The sequence below is a fragment of the Canis aureus genome, chromosome 9, assembly GCF_053574225.1.
Source record: "Canis aureus isolate CA01 chromosome 9, VMU_Caureus_v.1.0, whole genome shotgun sequence".
NCBI lineage: Eukaryota > Metazoa > Chordata > Mammalia > Carnivora > Canidae > Canis > Canis aureus.
This window is the reverse complement of record NC_135619.1, coordinates 14,465,234-14,488,063: the sequence shown is the minus strand read 5'-3', so window position 1 is coordinate 14,488,063 and position 22,830 is coordinate 14,465,234. Positions and strand designations below refer to the sequence as shown.

The following is a 22,830-nucleotide window of genomic DNA, read 5'->3' as shown; positions in this document are numbered from 1 at the left end:
GCTTTGTCTTTGTTACTAAGCATTAAGTAGTTTTAATAGCATAAACTGAGAAAAAGTGCTGAAGTTTTTTGGCAGTGATAAAATATGTAGGGAGGACTAGCGATAATATGTGAGCATGAAAGATGCCAATGAGATTTAATTATTAGCGTGTGTGCGAGTACCCATAGTTAACACATATTAAGACTATGGATGTAACTGATGAAGAAACTATCAACGTGAAGAATAAAAGCCTGCTGAAAGCTACCTTAAAACAACAAAAATCTTGAACAAAGCTTGTGCATACTCAAGAATGAAGAGTACTAGAAGTGAAGGTGCTAAAGTACCACTGTGATAAAGATCCAATGAAAATTATTAAATACACTTTAGCATACATATTTAAGCTTTTAGTGCTTAATACCACCAGGTAAATTAGTATCTACTGAAATACTGCTATTTAGTCAGAATACCACAATTCAAACTTCAGAAACTTTTCTACATGTGTTTAGGCAAAACACCACCATCCACAAAGAAGATTTTCCTAGAACTGTTAGTAAATTTCCAATATTACAAATTACTAGGTTTGACTATATTGTTAATCTCCTTGAATGAGACAGGTATATCAAATTAATATTGCAAAACTGACAGCTCAAGAAGGCAAAAAGAGATAAACGGGACACTTAAAAACAACAACAACAAAAGAGCAAAATCACTCTCTTCCTAGGTTTCTATAAGGAAAATAAACATAATCACCTGGAATGATTATACTGAAGAATATGAATTCAAACATCTACACTAAATAAGGCACAAGAAACAAAAAAAAAAGGCAATTTATAATGAAAATAATTCGCCCTCACAAAGTATTCAGAAAATTAAAGAGTTGCTAATTATATTTACTGAATGACCTAAAGTATCCTAAGTTCTCAAACTTAAATTCATTATCTTTAAAAAATACATATTTTATTTTATTTTTAAATACATATTTTAAAAGGCAAAAACAAGTATCTTCATAAACATTACTTACTATGAGTTGAACTTACCTTTTTATCTTCTTTTACTTTGTGAGTTTTCTTCTTCATTTTCTTATCATCTAATTCCTGGTCTGAAGTGATTGCAGGATTATCAATACCACCTTTCCAAGTTTCAACAGGAGAAAGAAGTGGATCTTCTTCACTTCCACGATGTCTTCCTTTTCTTTTTGTTTTAGAAGTGGTAAAAGCCTCATCATCACTTGCATCTGAATGTGTTCTTCTATAGTAAGATTTGGCTTTACTAAACAGGGTTTTAGATTTATATTTGTATTTTGAAGGCCTTCTTTCTCCATGACTTTTTGACGTTCTATCAGAAAATCCATTTTCTTCATCTCCTTGGGTGTTATTTACAAATGAGTTTCGAATTTTAATAGAGCGAGTCTGACTATCATCTGGGACAGCATATATCTCATCAGGATAGCTCTTCTGTTTGAAAATTGTGTCAATGGGTTCCGCATAGTTATCTGAAGGATCCATATCTTCAGGATGTGCCAAAGGAACCCGGGAAGTTTGTTTTCTTGGATTTTTACCAATACCAGCTTCAATTGTTTTTAAAAGGTTTGGATCCAGTTTTTTCACATTTGTCTTAGGTACAACTGGTTTAGGTTTAATAGGTGGAGGCACTTTATGGTTGCGTTCGTGATCATGACAGTTTGGGGTGCTATGAATAGGATACTCATTTCCTTCTAAATCTAATCTATATCTGGAACGGTCACTAGGTGTTGGAAGCAACTGTACATCATCTCCAATTGGACTGTAAGGAGGTGGTGCTTCTGTATCATCATCTGAATCGGGGTAGTTGTTATATGGAAAACAGTCTCTGGGAGATGGCAGAAAAACATCCTCACTTTGATGGGTTGATTCCCTTGTATTATCAGATAAATAGGAATTTTCTATCATATTTTTTTTCTCTAGAACATCACTGAAAAACAATGTAAAGACCTCAGTTTGCCGATGATACTGAGATAAAGAATACAGTGCTGTAAATTTAGCAGTGATCTCAGTTGCGATATGTTCTCCTTCAGTCATTAATTCCTTGATAGCCTCATTTTCAAAAAAATCTGCTTGGCTGTCAGTAACTGCCACCAGCTGTACAGGAATGGTGTCCTGAACTTCTGACAGAAATGCTCGAAGCATTCCCATTGACGCTTTCCGTTTGGCAGAATAAACTAATATATACCCATGAACCAGTTCATCTTTCCTTACTCCAATTGAGGAATGGTATGATAGTATTGTGATCTGTATTCGCCTCCTTTTTTCACCAATGATTTTATCAAGCATTAGAGAATTATTTTGTCCAGCTTGAGCAGCACTACAAGAATGAGAATCAAGGAAGGGTGAAAGAATAAGATCCACACTAAAAGGATCACCACACATGGCACACATGACAATTCTCAAGTCAGCTTCTGATATATCCTTACTGGTGGGAACTGGGCTTACCACATCTAAATTATGCTTAACTGATTCTAATACTCCTCTGAGAGCCTGCTTAATTTGGGTTTCATTAAATTTACGAGGATACGTACCAGGAGGTACATCTACAAAAGGGCATTGTAACTTGTTTGCCAACTGTTGCCCTTGGTGCCTGAGAATTGGTAGATTCTTACTCATAGAATCTCTCTGATTAGCCAGAATTAAAGTAAATGGAAGATTAGCCATGTACTTATCTTTTCTGATCTGAGAAGCTTCAGTTCTTATTTTTCCAATAAATTCCCCAATAAAATTCAGTGACTCAATGGAATTAAATACACAGAAGCACCCATGTGGTTTAAAGGCGGTAGTCCACAACTGACTTAAGAAGTAAGGCGACTTGGCATCAACTGGCCGAAGATCAAGTTCATAAATTTTTCCATCTAAGGCATACTCATCATCAGTGGATTGTGTTCTTATCTCATTTGCTAGTTCTTGGGCAAGGCCATCCTTCCCTAAAATGAAAAGGTTAACTTTATCTATATTGGTACTATCATGATACAATCGTAAGCGGCCATGATCCAACTGCAAAAGACTACTAGCAAGTAACTGCTCTACTTTAATGTCTGTACAATTTTGGCCACTAAGACAGGTTTCTTTAGTGGGATGATAAACAAACCCTATGTGCTTAAGGAGAAGAGATTCCCTATCAGGTGCAAGTTTCTGTAAAGCTTTATATCTAGGTTCTTCACTCAAAACTGTATGAATTTCACTCATTTTATCTGAACTAGGTGTTGCATTAAGATCTAAATCATAAAAAAGTTCGGAGTGCTCAAAAAGCATTTCCTGAAACTCTTCTTTGGCTTTTTCAACTATTTCTCGCTGATGCCTACCATACACCTCTTTGCTATCAGCCTCAGTGATATATTTGAAGGCTTCATCCTCCATAACAAAGCACATAACTTCTTCCCACGGCTGCCCAGGTGAAATGAACTGAATTTTTTCCAAAGTCTTTTTGAATTTTTCCTTCATTTCTACCCTTCTCTTCTCTGATATGAGATGCTGTACATGGTTTTGATAAACTTTTTCAGCTTCTAAAGTGCTCAGGAGGTCAAATGGGATTCGTCTATCATTAATTTTATCTATATGGTCAGTTTCATCCCACGGTGTTTTTTCTAGCACCACAAAACATAACTGAAAATCTGCTCTCTTTTCCATTAACTTCAAAGCTTCTGACCAATTTAAATGTTCAATCTCTTCTAGGTTTGGCAAAAGAGTGTTGAAAGCTCTTGGTAAAGTATTTATATATTCTTCTCTCCTTTTTCTTATATGTTCCTGTTTAAGTTGTTCTATATGTTTTGAAAACGCATTTCTGGCCTTTCTTGTTCCCTCTAAGTTGATGTATTCTTCATAATCAGGATGATTTTTTAATTTATTACTAACAGTTTTCCAAGTTGCATGATAATCTCTCACAGTCTGCACAAGTTTTTCAAACTTATCTGTTGCTGTGACAACAAGTTGTCGCTGTGTTTTATAAGCATCCAGATAGGGAATAATTTTAGGCTTGCCACGAGTTTTATCCAACATTTGTACCAGTGCAGTGAAACATGTCTCAATGTTGACATTAAATCGTGCTGATGTTTCCACTACAAGAAGGTTCTTTTTGTTTGAAGCAAATGCCTGAACTTCTCTAAGATAATGATCCACGCATTCATCACATTTAGTTGCTGCTATTATTACAGGTTTTTTTGATTTTGATAGTTGGACAAAAAGATTATTCACAAATTTAAGTTGATCATCAAACTTCCTATTGCATCCCTGACTCACATCAATGCACAGTAAAAATCCATCCACATTGAGCTTCCCTTCAGGCATTTGCTTCTGTTCAAAGTCTTGCTCCAAGCCCAGTTGATCAGTGCAAATGTACATTAATTTTTCTGCTGACTGCAGTTTAGAGGCAGCTGCACGTTTTATATAGGGTTGTAAATTCGTACTCCGATGAGGCAAGAAAGTCTGGTCATCAATGAACTCCGTTTGTTCGATGACATGAATTTTGCATTCTACTCCATCTTCACCATTTTGTGTTATGTCGCCCCAGTACAAAAAGTGATCATTGTTTACTACTCGTCCTCCAAAGTCAATGGTGCTAAGCACAGAAGTATGCTCTGGGTAATATTCATCTGCTTTTGAGCGTACAAATCTATTGCACAAACAAGACTTTCCAACTCCACAGTTACCTTTGTCTTTTTCAGTCCCAGAGAGTCCAACTACACTGATAGTATAGGATGGGGGGCGAGGCTCTTTGTTTTTTGCCATCATAACTCTCTTCTCATGTCTCTACATTCATAAAGATAACCAGATATACTTCTCATTCTGAAAATAGAATCATCTCAAAATACAGATCCCAAAGTTCAGAACTATATTTGGTTCTTTGTATTTCCCTCATTTCTGTGCAGAAAGGTCTTCAAGATCATATGGATCATCTTCCTAGAAAGAGGGGAAAAGAAAGGACAAAACTTAATCACGAATTACACATTAAATTACATACACACTAAAGATGTTTGTAACAAAAGACTATGGACATTAACAACAAATGCTACATGTATTTTAGGAAACCACCATAAAAACTGTTTGATTTACTGTTATAAATACAAGATGACCTCAAAATTTAAGACAAATCCAACAATTAAAATAACTACACGCAAAATTTAAGGTAACATTTCACAAAACTTAAAATAAACTTCTATTAACCAAGTGTGCATTTTGTCTCTACTCCTTCCTGTAAGTTTGAAGAAATAACTGGTCTTTTCTCCCCCTCAATTTTCCTGCCTCCTGTGACTACAGACTATGCTTGCTGATAATTAAAATGTAGTAGTTGCCTTAACAACTCCCTCACAACTCTCAAAAACAACCTTTTTTCTATTACATTGTTCCTCAAAACATGTTCCCTAAAGTAGAATTTCATATAAATTTAGCAAGAGTTTAGAATTAAATAAAATTTTTCAGAAAGTTTCAACACACTCCTATGAAATCTGTCGAATTCTATGCCCCCCCCACAATTTATAATATACAAATACTTCAAAAGGAAAACAAAAATGGGCAGTTAATACAAATGCTGAGTATTTAACTAGATCAATGTTCTCAAACTATCAAGGTGAAGGATCAATTTTTATTTCATATCTGGGGGTCCCAATTTTGCAAAATCCAATAAATGAATTTTTAAAAAAATCCAAACCCCAATTATTAGATTCAATAGACATAAAACTACTGTCAGACTATTTTTAAATGTTCTTGATTTCTATATTCATTTCCTCTCAGAGTAGTTACAAAAAGCTAATGGACCACATTTTGAGTTGTACGAAGCTGAATAATTTTGAGATTGTATATTTGAGACAATCTTTTAGAATTATTTGATATACCAGGCAACATGAAATAACCTTGAAGAATTGCATGTAATTTAATTTAGGTTATTTATGTGGGAAGAATGAAACACTCATTTATAGGAATTTTATTTATAGATTCTTCACATTCTTTTGAGGTTGAATTAAAAGCATATATCAATTCTACCACATCAGTTACACAACACAGGGAAAATATTCAGTCATGTACATCAATATGTGTGAAAATTATCTTCAATCCAGACAAAATAAAGAACATAGAAAAAAAACTAAGAGGTACGATAAGAAAAGAACCATCATTTGTCCCAAATACGTCTTCTACCCTGAACCTGAATTGCAAGTAAACAGCTATTCAACATATACTGTACATTAACTATATTAACAACTAATGGACAGAGAAAGTTATTATAATTTAAAATTATGACTAGTATTTCTGGTAAAGTAATATTAAAAAACTAAAATCTCAGATTTACTTTTATATTTCTGAAATTTATTCTATTAGCCTCAACTAAAAATATTATCTGCCATATGATATTCAAATAATGCATTTACTAGATTCATTTTCACAAAAAATAAAATAATCCTATGTTGAAGGAACGACACAGGAAGTAGAAAACCATGAATAAATACAATGGATTTCAAACCTCTTATTTATGAGTTTAGGACAACAGTTTTTGTGTCATGGTTTCTCTATCTATAAAATGGGGCTGCGGGATCCCTGGGTGGCGCAGCGGTTTAGCGCCTGCCTTTGGCCCAGGGCGCGATCCTGGAGACCCGGGATCGAGTCCCACGTCGGGCTCCCAGTGCATAGAGCCTGCTTCTCTCTCTGCCTATGTCTCTGCCTCTCTCTCTCTCTGTGTGACTATCATAAAAATAAAATAAATAAAATAAAATAAAATAAGGCTGCATATCTACACAAATTTAAGAACTAAATCATTTTTTTTATGTTAAGTACCCACCAAAAAGAGTTTAATTAAGTATTCTGTATTAATTTGATTCTTGGAAACAGTGAAGCTGTCAAAGACGTTTTTTTAAATGACGTGATCAGACTTGTGATCAAAAAATATTTATCTGACAGAAATATATAGAATAATTAGAAGTAAAAGAAATTAGGGCAGCCCCATCCAATCCTATTAACTCTTTTCCATTAGTAAAACTTCTTTAAAAATCTTAATCTGGTTAAATTGGGTATTTGCCCTAGCACCACATTTAGCCTTCTCTACCTAAACTGTGTAAAAGAGTATTTGTAGGTACTGATAAGAAAAAAAAATGAATGAGGTAACAAAGTTATACACGGTCATAAAAAGGCAGAACAAAATTAGTTGTGAAAACAGCACAATGCTTCTGTAACAATTAAAAAAACTGAAAACACATAGTAAAATACAAGGTCTACCCTTCCTTTTTACTAGAAAAGCAGAAAACTGCAGACAATACCCTTTAAAATGTACATCAAAAGAAAAACATACCTAGTGACTACTTTGGGGAATTTTTATGCTAAACAGTATAAACAAACACTAGCACTACACATGGCTCTTTATTAAACAAACACCTATTCTGAAAACGAAGAGCAATTCAAAGACATGTAAGACTGTCCCCTGCCTTCCAGTTTGACACAAAGTTAACAGAAAGGTAACTGTACAAAGTCATATAAACCTGAATATTATAAAAAAAATTCTCAACTACAAACCTAATCTCTTAACAGGCACTTCTTTATTCATTTCTCATATATGCTTATTCCAAACTCATTAAAAGACACATTTCCGCTCTCCTACTGCATATACCTCAGAATATGGAGACATCTTTCTGTTTAAGTTACAGGGTGTAAGCAGAAATGAAAATACTCTTGTCACACAAAGTATTTTTAAAATTTCATAGAGGCTTAAAATTAAGTGAGTTATCACCTTTTGTCATTTTTTATCTAACAAGAAATAATTTTTTTAAAGATTTTATTTATTTATTCATAAGAGACACAGAGAGAAAGGCAGAGACATAGATAGAGGAAGAAACTGGGGGAGCCTAATGCTGGACTTGATCCCAGGACCCTGGGATCATTCCCTGAGCCAAAGCAGATGTTCAACCACTGAGCTACCAAGGCATCCGGAGAAATTTTAACACTGAGGTTTCAACACACATCCTAATAAATTTTATAGTGGCAGGCTCCAAATCACGAATATTCAAGTTTAAATTAAAAATGAGGTAGCTTTGTGTGACATTTATACTTTTTACACCAAATTCACAGTAAATTACCAATTAGACACTGAGGCACATCCATGTCCTTCTTTCAGAAAGGCTACTTGCTGATTATTTAGAAGTCAGCTCCACAGATCATGCTCACTACAAAGTGAGTTTCAAATGGTGATGGAAAATTCTCTCACCTACAGGTGGTAAAGAATAATACTGGACAAATATTTGCTCTCTCCCTCAAGCTCAATCATCAAATCTGTACAGTCTTTATCTGATTTGTAAGTTTACATAAAAGATCTGAAAAAGTTTTCTAATTTTTTAAAATGTTCTCAGGTTTTAAAAAGTTTGAGAAACCAATAGACTAGAAAAAAAAACTGTCATCACCTGTCCTCAAAAACATTTTGCTCTTTGTTTGGGTGAGTATGGTATTACCACTTCATAGTTTTCTCCCATGAGTTTGGCTGACAGGTCATAAAGGAACTTAATTTCAGCCACCTGGACATACATGAATTATCCACTGCCCTCAACATCTAGGTCAAAATTACTGTCCATTAACTAACAAAGGTAGTTCTTCTGTGCTGATAAAAAGAATCCCCTCTTTTTGTGTGTGTGCTCTGAGTAATAAACTAATGGCCATTATCTACATGCAGGCTATTAGATTTAATCTGAAAATTCCTTTCAAGTATGTTTAATGATAATTTTTTAAAAGATGTTATTTATTTATCCATGAGAGAGAGAGAGAGAGAGAGAGAGAGAGGCAGAGACACAGCAGGCCCCATGCAGGGAGCGTGATATGGGACTGGATCCTAGGACTCCAGGATCACACCCTGGGCTGAAGGCAGGCGCTAAATCGCTGAGCCACCCAAGTGTCCCTAATGATAATATTTGATTACGTTGATTTAACATCTTTCTGATTTTTGTTATGACTTTACTTCCATATAACCTGTTCTCATTTTCTCATATTTTTACTCATGAAAAAAAACAAAAGTAGCAATGACCTACTCAAAGCTATCCAGTTAAAAGGAATCTCTGAATGACCAATCTTTAAGCAATAGTACTGCTTTTCAACAGTTTGCAATGCAGTTTCTTTCTCATTCACCTTTAAGTTTATCTTATAACCATTCAAAGGGAATGGTTAAAGTACCTCCCCAGATAGTAACAACAATGTATACATGTGTGTATATATGTGTACATTATATATATACATTATATATATACATATATATCTTATTAGAGTAGAACTACAGTTGATGAGAAAGTTGTAGGGAGACAGCAACTATTCTTCTTGAGTGATCCCTAAAATTACCCTAAAAATGAAGCCATCTATATGATTAAGTTTTCTACGATATCAGACTACGCCATTCAAACACATTTTTTGTTTTTAAGAATTTATTTATTTGAGAAAGAAGGAGAGAGATAGAGAGACAGCATGAACAGGGGTAGGGGCAGAAGGAGAGGGAGAAGCAGACTCTTCACTGAATATGGAGCCCAACACGAGGCTCCATCCCAAGACCTCAGGATCATGACCTGAACTGGAGGCAGATGCTTAACTGACTGAGCCATCCAGGACCCCCATAACATGCTCCCTTTACAGAAGTTCTAATAACATGAAACAGCTTTCTGCAAAAAAATATCTTAAGTTCTACAAGGAACCTAAGGAAACTGAAAAAAATCATTTCTTAGTAATTCTGGACTTGTATCAAAATGTGTTTTGTACTTTCTCAAAAAACTTGCATTCATAAGTAAAAGGTATAGAGGCACCTAGGTGGCTCAGTTAGCTGAGTGTCTGCCTTGGGCTCAGGTCAGGATCTCAGGGTCCTGGGATGGGGCCTGCTGCAGACTCTCTGCTCAGCAGGGAGTCTGCTTCTTCCTCTCCCTCTGCATTAGTATGCACACCCTCTCTCTCAAATAAATCTTTTTTTTTTTAAGGTATACTTTTTAAAATTTACACTTTTAAGTTATTTTGTAGGAAATTCCTGTTGGTCCTATCTTCAAAACATATCCAGAATTTATCACTTCTCATTACATTTATTGCTCCAATTCTGTCCTCGTCCACCACATCTGACTCTAGATTATTCCAAAGGTTTCCAGACTAATTTCCCTGCTTCCATTCCCACTCCTCTTCCCCCTATTACTACCAGAACCACCAGAGTCTTTTAAAACATAAGTCAGAGCTGCCCTGCCCATTCTTAGGCCCAAAACCCTCCAGTGGCTTCTAAAAATCAAAGGTAAATCCTTTTCTATGGGATACTATAAGATCTGCCTTCTCCAACCTTATCTTGCTCTCTGACCTACTCTCATATATTCTTCCATTCTCATTCTGCTCCACACTGTTCCTCAATATGCTAATCATGTCTCTGCCTTTCCACTTGCTTTTCCCAGTAATCCCTAAAATCCCCCTTGCCTCTTAACTCCTAAATTATTATAAAATTTATTTATCACTTGTCATGAACTCTATTCTATCCCTCTCCCCACCCAACTCCACAAAGGAGTTGTTTATTAAGATCCACAAAGGCACAAATTTTTATTTCATCAATGTATTCCAAAAGCCTCCAACAGTGCTTCCTACATAGAGTAGTTACTCAATAAATGCATGAATCGTAATATTAAAATCAAACTGTGCTTAATTCTCTGGGCAAAAAAGATGTAAGCACATTATGTTTCCTAAATAAGCACTATAATATATTAATCTAAGAGGTTTTCTAAAGCTATCAATGGAGGAGTGCCCAAGTGACTCAGTTTGAGTGTCTAACTCCTGGTTTCAGCTCAGGTCATGATCTCAGGGTAGTGATATTAAGCCCCCACATTGAGGTCTTCGTTAGGTAGTATGCTTAAGATTCTCTCCCCCCCTCCCCCAGCTCTCATACTCTCTCTAAAATAAATCTCAAAAAAAATAAAATAAAAAAGTATATTAATGGAGAAAATGCACCTGTATTTCAGGATCCCAAAAAGTAAAAAATTAAACCATCAGCATGAAGCCTATGCTCTATAATACATTCAGCCAGGATAACTATCTAGTTTTTATTTTTGAAACATTTTTTAGAATCACAAATATTATCAAAAATTACGTTTTCAAGAGCTAATTACACTGAAGGATCTTTGTAATTACACGTTCTATTTTCTTTAAGCCAAATAAAATATCCCTTACATGAACAAATATTTGCGAAAAGACAGATCCAAGCCCGAAGACGGCCACATACATTTCACAATCTCAGGCGATCTAGACCAGCTTAAGAATAAAAGTATCAACTGAATTACTAAAAGGCGAACATGGTACAATTGATATAGTACTACTTTTCTTAATCGTGTTCATTCTCAATAACAAATGCATCAATACTGTGAAAAATTGGAAGAGGAAGACCATCTTAACATATATGATAACTAAGTAATTAATGTAATATCTGTAGAAAACTCAATTACATTCCATAATACTGTCTTTGACCAAGTTTTCTACAACATAAGCACATAATCTCAAGGTTGAATGGGATGCTAAAGATGTAATTCCTATGAATTGGTCTTTTCAGAAAACTATAATCAAGTGAATGAAAAAAGAATCTACTAAAAATTTCAACAACTTATGTAGTGACCAAATAACCTGAAAACTTATCTTGGTAGGATTCCAGATTAAATCATTAGGATGGAGATTTTGTTCTGTTTTTGTTGTTGTTCGTTTCACTATATTCCCAACACCCAGCACAGTTCCTGACAGTGACTGCTCAAATATTTGACGACTAAATGGGTCAATCACTAGACTCAGATCCTAAGCCACTAGGCAATCTTAAAGTCTTATTTGTAGTCAAAATTAACAAAAATTACACAATGCTATGGGCCCAAAGACTATTAGCATAGCAGTATATTCTAATATAAAAAGCCCACAATTTTTTTAAGACCAACAGTATGCTTGTCAAGACAAATTAGGTAAACCTGAAGGCTCAATGGAAGTACTTCTAGGAAGGTCCAAGTAGGCAATACTCTGGGTACGCCCCAAGTCCTAATCAACAAAGACAATTCTTTCACTCATTTTTATCTTTTGATATTTCAAGTATTTATTGTTTGAAAAAGAGTCCTGCATAAAAACCAATGACCTAAACTAAACTTGTCAAATACCTTGGTGTGAAAGTTACTCTAAACTCTTTCTAGACCATTTCCTCACTCTGTGGTGAAAACAGAAGGACCAAAGGTCATCTGATTTATACCAACTTATGTAAACAACCCATTAAGTATTTACTGTGCTTAGCTACTATCTGCTCAACTTTATGTCAGAGGTTTTGCAGGTACAAAGGTATAGTATAGGGAAGTCCACTAAGCTAGCACTACGAATATATTCACTTCCCCTTCAGAATCGGAGTCTTCTCACTTTGGAGAACGAGAAGTGAGGGGAAGGGCATGCTTTGACATTGAAGATTATAATGCTATACCACAGGAAATCCTTATTTTCATTATAAAAATATGGTAGGTAAGGCTTAATAATTTTCTTAATAATAGGAACATTAAGAGGTTGAATAAGAATCTCAGGAAGATGTATAGACTAAAAAGAATGCATAGATTGAAAAAAAAGGCTCAAAAGCACTTTCCCCACAATTTTTAAAGAAACTTTATAGTACCACAGCTGAGAAGACAAAGGCAATGTGCTATACCATGGAACTGATAAATGCAATCGGAATTCAAAAATGTGAAAGATCACTTCAAGCTGGAATAGATCAGGGTTTGGAAAACTTTTTCTGTAAAAAAGGCCAGAGAATAAATACTTTAGGCTTTGCATCCCATAAGATGTCTGTTAGAACTATTCAACTATGTTGTCACAGCACAAAAACAGCAGCCATAAACAATACTTAATTGAATGACCATGGTTGTGTTTATGAACACTGAAATTTGAACTTCATTTAATTTTAACATATCACAAAATATTACTCTTTCAATTGTATCCTTGATCATTTCAAAATGTAAAAAAGCCATTATATAGAAACAGGACAGAAGGCCTATCGGGTCTAAGGGCCATAACCTGCAGACCCCTGGAATAATACATTTCAGTGAAGAAAAAGGATCTGAATCAACTTTGAAAAATAAATTGGATTTGAATTTTAAAAACGAGTCATTCCAGGTGTGTGATTAAGGTGGAGTGGTTGAGCACAGTTACCATGCTGAAAAGTAGACTTATTTCTTATTTCGCTTATTTCTGAAGATATAAGGAATATGGAAGGTCTTAAAGGGCAAGCAGGAGTTAGACCTTGTAATAAGCAATAAGAAATCATTATAAGCTAGAAATGGAATTCAAAATTAGATTTCTGAGGCACAAAGCCCAAGAGATAGATAAATAGTGGAGGCTAAAAAGCACCTGAACTACCACAGAAATTGAAAAGAACAATCCAAGGAAAAGAATTTGGTGACTGGCTGCTAATTATAAGAAATCAAGCCAAATGAGTCCATGTTTTTTAATGAAAAACTAATCAGTTTCAGCAACAGATGGTGGTGTCACTTGAGTTTCAGGTGACAGTATTTATAAAGAAAAGTAAAAATAGAGAAATGAGGCAACATCAAGATTGATAAAACATAAATTTCCAGATCATAAACTTAAGAAAATTATTTGAGACCATTCAATACTCAGAAACGTCTAAATAGTTATTTGGTTAATAAAGAATAACAAATCTGGATGCTCAATTCCCCAGATCACAGAAATGTTAATTTTCCACTAGTTCTCTAAACAATCAACCAAAAAAACGATAAATAAGTAAATACAGAGTTGTTATTTGGCTCTGAAAACGTGAGTACAAAAAGAAACAAAATTATGGATCACAAAAAATACATGATCAACAGGAAGAAAATGAACAAACTGTATCAAAACCAATGTTCAAGTTTTTTCAAGGTTGCTGGTAATGCCAAATACAGCAAAGCTAACAGTAACACAAAAACTGTTTATTGCCCCATCACTCCCGCTATTAACCTTGCATTAACACTTTTCCCTAAATCTTTCAATTTCACTCAAAAGGTACAAATTGATGCTCTTAAATATTCACTTTATATTTTCCTCCCACCTGCCAATCTATCCTCACTTCCCTGTCCTTTTGGTCCACAGTGTCATTAACTTAAGTTTTTTTCTTACTTATCCCAATCTTCCCTAACTACTAAATCTTATCTCCTGTATCTAAATTCCTTTACACTGATTTTTCAATCAGTTATGTCTTGCCTTCTATTTGGCTCTTCTACTCTATCTTGAGCTGGCATCTAACCATTCCTAAATTGTCAAGATCTCTCCCCATCAAAGCTATAAGCTCTTCCAAGGGAGTAGTATTTTATATTTCCCTGTATTATTCACAGTGCCCTAGCTACTCAATAAATTACTGTTCAGGAACAAAATAGGCTAAATCTAGTATGAAGCTAGAAAAATGAAAATTCAACTGTACCATTAACTCTTCATGATGAAAAAGGCTTAAGAATCTAACCAGGTCTAATCTACAGGTCATATTTTAACCCTAAATTACAAAGTTATGCATAAGTCTTATTCCCAATTAATAGTTCTAAGGAGTCTAACACAAAGACATGACCAAACATTAACAATCTTTTTGTACTACAAACCTAAGGTATTGTGGACACTCAGCCTCCAAAATACGGGGTGGGGGAGGGGGGGGGGGTGGAGACCAACCTTGTTTACCATCTGTCTTATATTCAAACTCCTATTTGCAGTTAACACATCCAAAATCAAATGATTACTCTGTAAATGATTCCCAAAGAGTGCCGGATAGAAATAGTTCTCTTTTCTACATTTCTTAGTACTTGTATGTACATATTTTACCCCTTCATAGTTATACCTCTTCAACGAAAGATCAAGCTACACAATCTCTAATTTATCTTAGTATTCCCAAGGCCAGGCGCACAGTAAATGCTAAATAAGGGTGATACGAATTAATGAATTACAAATCAGAGGCTTTAAGTTTTCTTTATGTGTAGATTTCTTTTTTCAAAAGAATTCTTAAGTCGAGTACATTTAACAACAAAAATAGAAGCTGCTGGGTTGTCAGAAGAAGTCTCAAGCCATCTACGAAAAAATCCATAAGGGGTTTAAGTAATAGTTTTAAAAGCAATTAAAGTTCATACTTAAAATTTTCAGCACTGAATTATTTCTCTTAATTTCTAATAGGGTTTTTCCTGGCTTGATAAAATGATTAAATACAGCCTTCATTTAAACAAATAGGAGCTGGATTACTCAAGTCATCAAATGATAGATTCACTTTATCAAGGTTTCTTCATTCATTTTAGAAAACCAAGCTCCCTTGGAATACTTTAAATATATTTCACAAACATTTTTTTAGGAACACAGATATTATTGAAACAGAATATGTTTCTTGAGTCAATTATATTACCTGTCTACCTTCTTGGTGTGCAAAGAAAAAAAATCATGGGCCTTACAGCTCTAAAAATAGTTTTTAAAATAATTTCTATAGAAACTGTAGTTTCGAGAATTGAAATTTAACTCTGTAGCCACCAAGAAAACTTCTATTATGCCTTTTCATACTAAAAAAAGGCAACACTTACCTAAAGGCCTGCTAATATTGAAAAAAGTTTAGTAGTCTTCATAAGACAGAACTTTTACTTCAATAGAAAAACCTGAGTTACAAAACTATTTTCTAAGCTGTACCATAAATTCAATTCCAAAAATAAAGGAATGCAAATGACAGTATTTTATTCCTTTAAAAAAAATCTTAACTTTCAAGGTCAAAATAATTATTTTCTCCAAAAGACTAAGTGTATTAAATCTGCTTTTCAAACAGATGGGAAATAGGCAAAACATTTTGGAGATGTGATAGAATTTAAGATACTAATTTTGCAAGACATTTTTAAAACAGCTAATGTAATTTAAATGGGGTGAGGTGCTAAAAAAAAAATGACGAAGTATCAGAATTCTGTGACAACTGTCTCTGATAGCCAAGTGTAACCCACCCATTCCTCAATGCTCTTATAAGGAACATATAGAAAGAATGGTAAAATAATTGGTGCTGAGGTGGGTTAAAAAAATGTAGCCTGCATGACATGACAACCAAATCAATTGTTTTTTAGTCATCTGTGCCCTTCTGACTGAAGTCCGCTTTAAGTCAATCAGATCAATAGCGCAATCGCATATTTCTTGAGTGTTAAATACACAGATAGATCTAGCTTTTCAATCATGTATGTTTACTGGTAAAGTGCTCCAAGGGCTATGGAAGTTTTTGGTGATACACACTCAACACTCTTTCCCTCTGCTTTACTACAGATATGGTAACGTGGGTCAGTCTGAGAGAATAAATGAAAAGGCCAAAAGTGAGAAAGCAATCTAAAATGGAAATAAAACCTTAACCTGAAAACTATCCGGTCGGTCACCTATATGGTATATATATCTAAAACTACTCATTAAGAATATAGTTTTATCATATTGAAGTCAAATAAACTGGAATTGACAGGTAAAACATCTCAAAACACCTTTCTCTAATGTAACTTAACTAAATATTTTTCCAAATAGCTGCACCTGGATCAAATTTTTGTTAAAAGAACCATTTTAAATGGAGACTCTGAGAAATACTTCTGAGGTGAATGCAAATGTATTCAGTGTACCCACCCCCCCCCCGCCCCAATACTTTCAAATTGAGTATGGGTTTGGATGTTTAAAGAGATGCCAGCAAACCCCTCCCACCCCCACCCCACACACACAACACCTGTAGAGAAGGCAGCATAGCATAGGCAAAGATCAGCCGATACAAGGATGTACTCCACCGTTTCACACTTGACTGTTTTAAAAATTGGTATCGTTTCCTATCACAAAGAAAAACTCAAGTTATCGTTAGGAATTTAAACTTAAAAACGAGCGTAGACGCAATCTGTATGCCTATTTTGGTCTAGATTTAAAACACTTAAAATTCCCATTTATTAAGCATGAGCGAAAACTGGATTTCTATCATATGGCAAAAGTGTAAGCGTCTCCCGGCAACTTTTTCGGAATTCTATCAAACGTCCTCATAGTTTGCCTTCACTTCCGAGCACCTCTCGGCGCCAGCTACACCCACAGCCTCCACCTCACTTGCATTTCTAATAACGCTGAGGAGGGAGGGTGTGAGGGAGTATTTCTGTGTGGATAAGTGCGCGCGCGCTCCCGCGCGGCTCCCCACCCCCACCCCGATACTTTTCTTTAGTGGAAACAGAGGGACAATCTAGAGGTTATTCTCGCAGAAACTCATAATCAAAGCCTCAACCCAGCCGCAGTCACCGTAAGACTCCGTGTTTTGGTGGCGCAGTGCAACTTCTCACAACCCTACCCCGAGCTTTCGCAGCAGATGGGAAATGGGCGAAGAGAAACCCGAGGAGGAGTAGGGGCGATCGGGGGGGAAAAGTGAAAGGGCCGATCCCCGCGGAAAGCGCTTAAGTTTGCAACGAAGACCGTGTTTCCGCGAATACGCGCCCACCCTCTGCTCCCCCTTCCAGGTGGAACTCGTTACCGGCCGCCAGCCAGCCGACAGACGCCGCCGCCTTCCCTCCCCGCGCACCGCCGGAGAGCAGGGCAAGTGGGGGCGGCGGGGAGAGCGCACGCCCGGCGGGGCCGGCGCGATCCCCGACCACCACCAGGCCTCCGCCGACCCCGGCCGCGTCACCTGTGGAGAAAGCGCCCCCTCCCCCGGCCTCTCTGCCCTTCACGCCGACCGTACCCCCCCCGCCCGCGGCAGCCGCTCCCCGCCGGGCCTGCGAGGACCGAGCGCGGCGGCGCCAGGCTCCCCTCCGCGGCTGCGGGGCCCCAGCGCCTCGAACTGGTTGCAACCGGCGGCGGCGACCGAGTGGGGCAGCCGGTGGCGGGAGGGTCCCGGCCGGGGAGGGGCGAGCGGGCAGGCCCAGGGGAGCAGGGATCGCAAGGTCCTACCTAACACCGTCGGTCTCCTCCGTCTCCTCCTCAACGGCAGCGGCCCCGGCGGTGGCGGTGGCGGTGGCGGCGGCAGCGACATTCCTGGGGAGCGCTCCCGCCGCCGCCGCCTCCTCCTCCACTCTCTGCTCGCCTCTTCCCGGCGCGCTCCCCCAGCGCCGCGTCCCTTCAGCCACCTCCCCCCGCCCTCCCCAACACACACGCCCCGAGCCCTCGAGCCCTACAGCTCCGGCTGCCGGGTAACCCACCCTCCCGCCCGCCCGCCACCAGCGGCGGCCCCGTCCCTCCCCCCTTCCCCGCCGCCCGCCGCCGCGCCGGGCTCAGTAATGGCGGCCACTCGGGCTCCCTCGCGCTGACGGATCTCGCTCCCTCTCTCCCGAACTTTACCTCAGCATCTCTCCCGGCGCGCACCGCCGGAACGCAGGCGCGCGCGCGCTCAGCCACACACCCGGCCGGGGGCGGAGCGGCGGCGCAGCCTCGACGGGGCGCGCGCGCGCGCCCCCGCCCCCGCCCCCGCCCCCGCCCCCGCACCGCCCTCCCCACGATTCCCCGCCCCCGCCGCCCTCACCTCGCGGCGCCTCCCGCGCCGCGCGCCCGGCGGGGCCCCGCCCCTGCCCTCGTCTCCGGGGAGCCTGGGAAGGCGCGAGCGCTCGGGCCGGAGGGAGGGGAGCCGGCGCGGGGCCGCGTCCTCGCTCGCGTCCCGGCTCCCCCATTGGCTTCCGCCCCTCCCCCTCCCCCTCCCCGTCCTTCCCCCGCCTCTCCCGCCCATTGGTTCCCTCTCCTACTCCATTCCTTCTCACCTTTTCCCTTTTCCCCATTGGCGTGGGTGTTTTTCCTCCGCTCTCCCCTTTTCCGTATTCTCCTCCTCCGCCCCCTCCTCGGCGCTGGAGGAGCCGCAGACCACGCAGCCCCGAGCGCGGCCGTCTCGGAACCTTCCCTGCTTTCTCCTTTCCCTTCTGTTCCGGTTTCTGGCTGGAACTGAGAGCAAACCACAGTACCGCGGAGGAACCTGACACTGTGCGAGCCGTTGCAAAACCTCGCACGGGCACCGGGAGGTTCTCGAGGAACCTCCCCCCGGTCCCGGTCTCCGAGCAGCAAAGAATTCAAGGGAGGAAAAGAACGCGCCCTCGCTTGTCCGCGGGGACGTGCTCGCGTGTCTGCTGCTACGTGCGCGGCCGGTTTGCTGCCCGGGCATCGCTCGCCAGCTGCAGAGCCGCAGACCTCACCCGCTCGGACCTGGTGCCGTCCGCGCCCGCGCCCGCGCCCAGAAGGCGAAACTCCATGGGAGCCAGAAGCCCTTTCCCGGTCCACACGGCACCGACGCACGCAGGCCCGTGGCTTATTCGGTTCTTAGGGAAGTTAAGCGAAACCCCAAGGTACAGGGGTTTAGGATGGCCCCAAAGGCGCCAGCTCCCTACCAGCCCAACCTTGGGAACCGTCGGCCGCCAGCCTTTTATCATATTACCTTACGTACATGCAAGATTTTTTGAGACCTGGAAATTTTGCAAGTTTGGGGGTGCCCCGGGCTTTCAGGGTATTTGCCTTCCGAGCCCTGGTGGAGAGAGGACAGACGGTAGAAAAATGCCTTTCCTTTTACCACTGAAGAAATGTGACTTTCCCAAGGTCACCAGAATCTGTCTTATACAGAGGTCTTAAGGTAGCTGCCAGCAGATAGAAAAAGAATGAGCCAAAAACGTAAATCTACTACTCTAACTTGTTATGTCTAAAAGAAAGAAAGTGATTTGCGGGGAGAATTTCTCTTTGGGGAAAGATTTGTTTCCTACATTGAGACAGTTCATCGTCAGTAAAGTTAGCATATGAAAAATCTTTTAAATTCCAGTTACTCTTTATTTCTTAGGTTACATAAGGTATTGAAGTTAGCCAAGGTTGCTTTTCTGTGTGTTATAATGATGCAGCTGCTGCCAACCAGAAGTACATTTATGGTCTGTTAATAAACTAGAAAACCCAAAACTGCCTTTTGGTAAAAATGGGAAAATATTTGTCAGTAGATCTATTACAATATTCCAGTACAAGTTTGTTGCACACCCCTGCTCCTCTAAATGCCCGTATTTCAAAGGTAAACCTAATAGACAAAGCCGAAGAGACATGTTTAATTACTCTATGTCTGTTAGTCCCTAATTTTAAAAAGGCATCACTGCGATTCCTTACTCCAGCCACTGTCTTGCACCTGAACGGTACCAAATAGTTAAGTAGTTAAGGTGTGTTTCTTTCGGTTACAAACCCTAGGCAGGGAAGGATGCAAAAGAAAACTTGGAATCAAAGTAAATACAGAGGAAAAGAAGGAAAAGGGAAAGGAAGAAATTGGGGAAAGGGAGTGGAACCATCAATTTGAGGTACTAATGCCACAAGTATCCATACCATTTGTGGGGGTTGGAAAGTTCATGCATTTAAACGCATTTCTTGACCTTTGTAATAAGAGTCCTTAAAAATACTTTAAGCCTATTCAGAATCACAACTTTGACTCTGAAACGTTAAGTGTTAATAGTATCCACCCTAACTTTAAAAATCACTTCCTAAATAATCAGAAATTTCATAACCATGGACATGTATCAACATAAACCCAAGTCAAATAAATCAAGGCTTTTAAAGGAAGCATCATCGTATTTTTTTTTTAAGATTTCATTTATTTATTTGAGACCAAGAGAGGGGGGGGCGGGCACCAGTGGTGAGGAAGAGCAGAGGGAGAGGGAGAAGCAGACTCCCTGCTGAGCAGGGAGCTCGATGCAGGGCTTGATCCCAGGACCCCGGAATCATGACCGGAGCTGAAGGAAGATAGATGCTCAATCAACTGAGCCGCCCCAGGCACCCTCCCAGATGGTGGGCATTTAATCCGTGGCTCTTTCCATGACATTTTGCTCTGAGAGCCCATGGATATTAATTCTCAGATACCATTTTCTTCAGTGACCTGTCTTCTCTTCCACTCACCAGGATCAACTAGCAGCAGATATGTACAGCTTTATGTCCAAAGGTGTAGTTTTCACCTTCTTTATACGATGATGCTTCCTTTAAAACAAGACATGATACTAAAGAATCAAGACATGATTCTGGAGAAGAAAACAAGACTTGAAATCTCATTTTCTCGTAATGAAGACCCAGAAAAATGTAACAAACAAACAATTAAAGCCGTGATTTTCAAAGGATAATTTTCGTAGCTAACATTACTGTTGATCCTCCTACATCATCCGTCTTGATTTAGGGAGTCTGAAACTGTAGAATTTTGCCCCTTATCAATATTAATTGTCTAAAGCTGCTTACAAGTATGAAAAAGTTAACAGATTTTTGTTTTTATATTACTTGCTCTTCTCAAAAAATAAAGCATACACTTTTCTGTACAAATAAAAATCTGAACATAGGAATCGGGGAGCCAAAATTCTGTGGTTGAAGATGTTCAGATATCTACAAATAAAAGGCTACAAAGAGGAAAAAATAAAAGAAAAAACAAAGAAAAAGACGGCATCTTTTAAAGTTGGTCAGGAGCCATGCCTACAGAGAAATAGCTTTAAACACCCACCCTCCCCACCCAAAAGAAGAAATTTTGAAAAAATAATATATTCTTTACACACACACACACACACACCCCACACACACGTGCGAGAGAGAGAGAGGAGATGGAGTAAATATTACCAAGCTCTACTTGGTAGAGCTACTCTTAGATCATCTACTCTTCTTATCTGAAATAAAAGTTTAAGCATTTGTTCTGCTGTACTGGATAATTAAAATTACCCAGAGCTTTGTTCTTCATTTACTTTGAAAAAATTAGAATAAGATTTTGGTCAGGCATTTTAAGTTTTTTTTAATCTAAAAATTCTCCACAAATCTCTAGTTCTCTAACACATCCTAATAAAGTATTAACATGCATGGTCTTTCTAGGATCAAAAGAGTTGACAACCATAAATGTTATCAAAATTCCAGCTCTATCAGCAGTGGTAACACTCCAGTTGTTCAGATGTTTGATGCGAGTTGGCTTTAAAAGAATTTACCCTATAGAAGCAGCTGCACCCCCTGCTGGAAATCTGTGATCATAACTACTCTGGCTTTCATAGCCTCAATGAAGAACGAATGAAAAGCCAAATAAAGGGTCTTTGCATTCACGGTAAAATTGACCAGTGCTTTTTGAATATCTGATACAAGACAGGCTTTTGGAGAACAAACTACTTCAGAATGTCATCTGATTACAGACAAAGAAGTTGGAGAATAACAAAGGCAATTAAATAACCAAAGCACTAAATGATTGTTTATTGTGTAATTTCCTATTGAATTTCACAACTCATTTCTACCTCCCTTCTAACTCCTACCTGCTGCCTAGAGTTCTCTTTCTCCCTGTCTCATACAGTTAGGACTATCAGGTGGACCAGAGGCAGAGTAAGAGGGGGTGCTTGCTCTTCCCTCTAGTAGGCAAATCATGATATACCCAATAACCCCCAGTAACCATTTGCTGAGTTGCGAGCTGAAAGAGTTTCTCCATATTTGTTTTATGGCTACCAATGGCATTTTCAGCATGAAGAAAAGGTGCTAATTATGTCTTGGCTGTTACTGTAGAAAATATTTTGACAAGAGTTAAGGTAATTGTGAGCTTGGGACTGGAACAGTAGTAAAGTAATGCATTGACCTTCCTGGCATTTTGTTCCATAGAGCCTTGTTCTGTTGATTATCCAGAATTGTATTTTTCAGACTGAAATCCCAAAGATGGTATCAGAGTCTAGGTTCACAATGTCATGTTCTTGCCATTCTGGTCCTAGGACATAACTGAAATAATGAAAGTAGAACTCTATTTTTGAATAATTAGTATTTTATAAGGATTATTTGTAATGCAGACTCCTTTTAAAGGGCTAGCAAGTCAGTGAGGTCCCACCAGCACAAATACTTTAATTAAGCAAAAATCCTCAAGTTATATTCTCTCACAAAAGAAGGTATTATTGGGCCATCTGGACCC

General features: G+C 38.8%; 2 protein-coding genes across 5 annotated transcripts in view; one reads left to right on the top strand and one right to left on the bottom strand.

The window, feature by feature from the left end:
• LOC144321349 (uncharacterized) overlaps positions 1–18,232 on the top strand; it is a 38,680-nt gene extending 20,448 nt beyond the window's left edge. Inside the window, exons 2-3 of the mRNA XM_077910897.1 lie at positions 16,245–16,358; positions 17,447–18,232. Coding sequence (XP_077767023.1) covers positions 16,356–16,358; positions 17,447–18,232 — 789 coding nt within the window. The 5' untranslated portion in view covers positions 16,245–16,355. The remainder of the gene's footprint in view (positions 1–16,244; positions 16,359–17,446) is intronic.
• ARHGAP5 (Rho GTPase activating protein 5) overlaps positions 1–18,957 on the bottom strand; it is a 78,836-nt gene extending 59,879 nt beyond the window's left edge. The window contains exons 1-2 of one of the 4 annotated variants that reach the window (XM_077908959.1): positions 18,677–18,957; positions 1,017–4,904 (exon numbers count right to left, since the gene is read on the bottom strand). In XM_077908959.1, the coding sequence (XP_077765085.1) occupies positions 1,017–4,736 (3,720 nt within the window). In that variant the 5' untranslated portion in view covers positions 4,737–4,904; positions 18,677–18,957. Of the gene's footprint in view, positions 1–1,016; positions 4,905–17,876; positions 18,067–18,263; positions 18,386–18,676 lie in introns of those variants that run through there. The other 3 variants (XM_077908958.1, XM_077908960.1, XM_077908956.1) reach the window with 3 other exon arrangements.
• Positions 18,958–22,830: the final 3,873 nt, after the last annotated feature.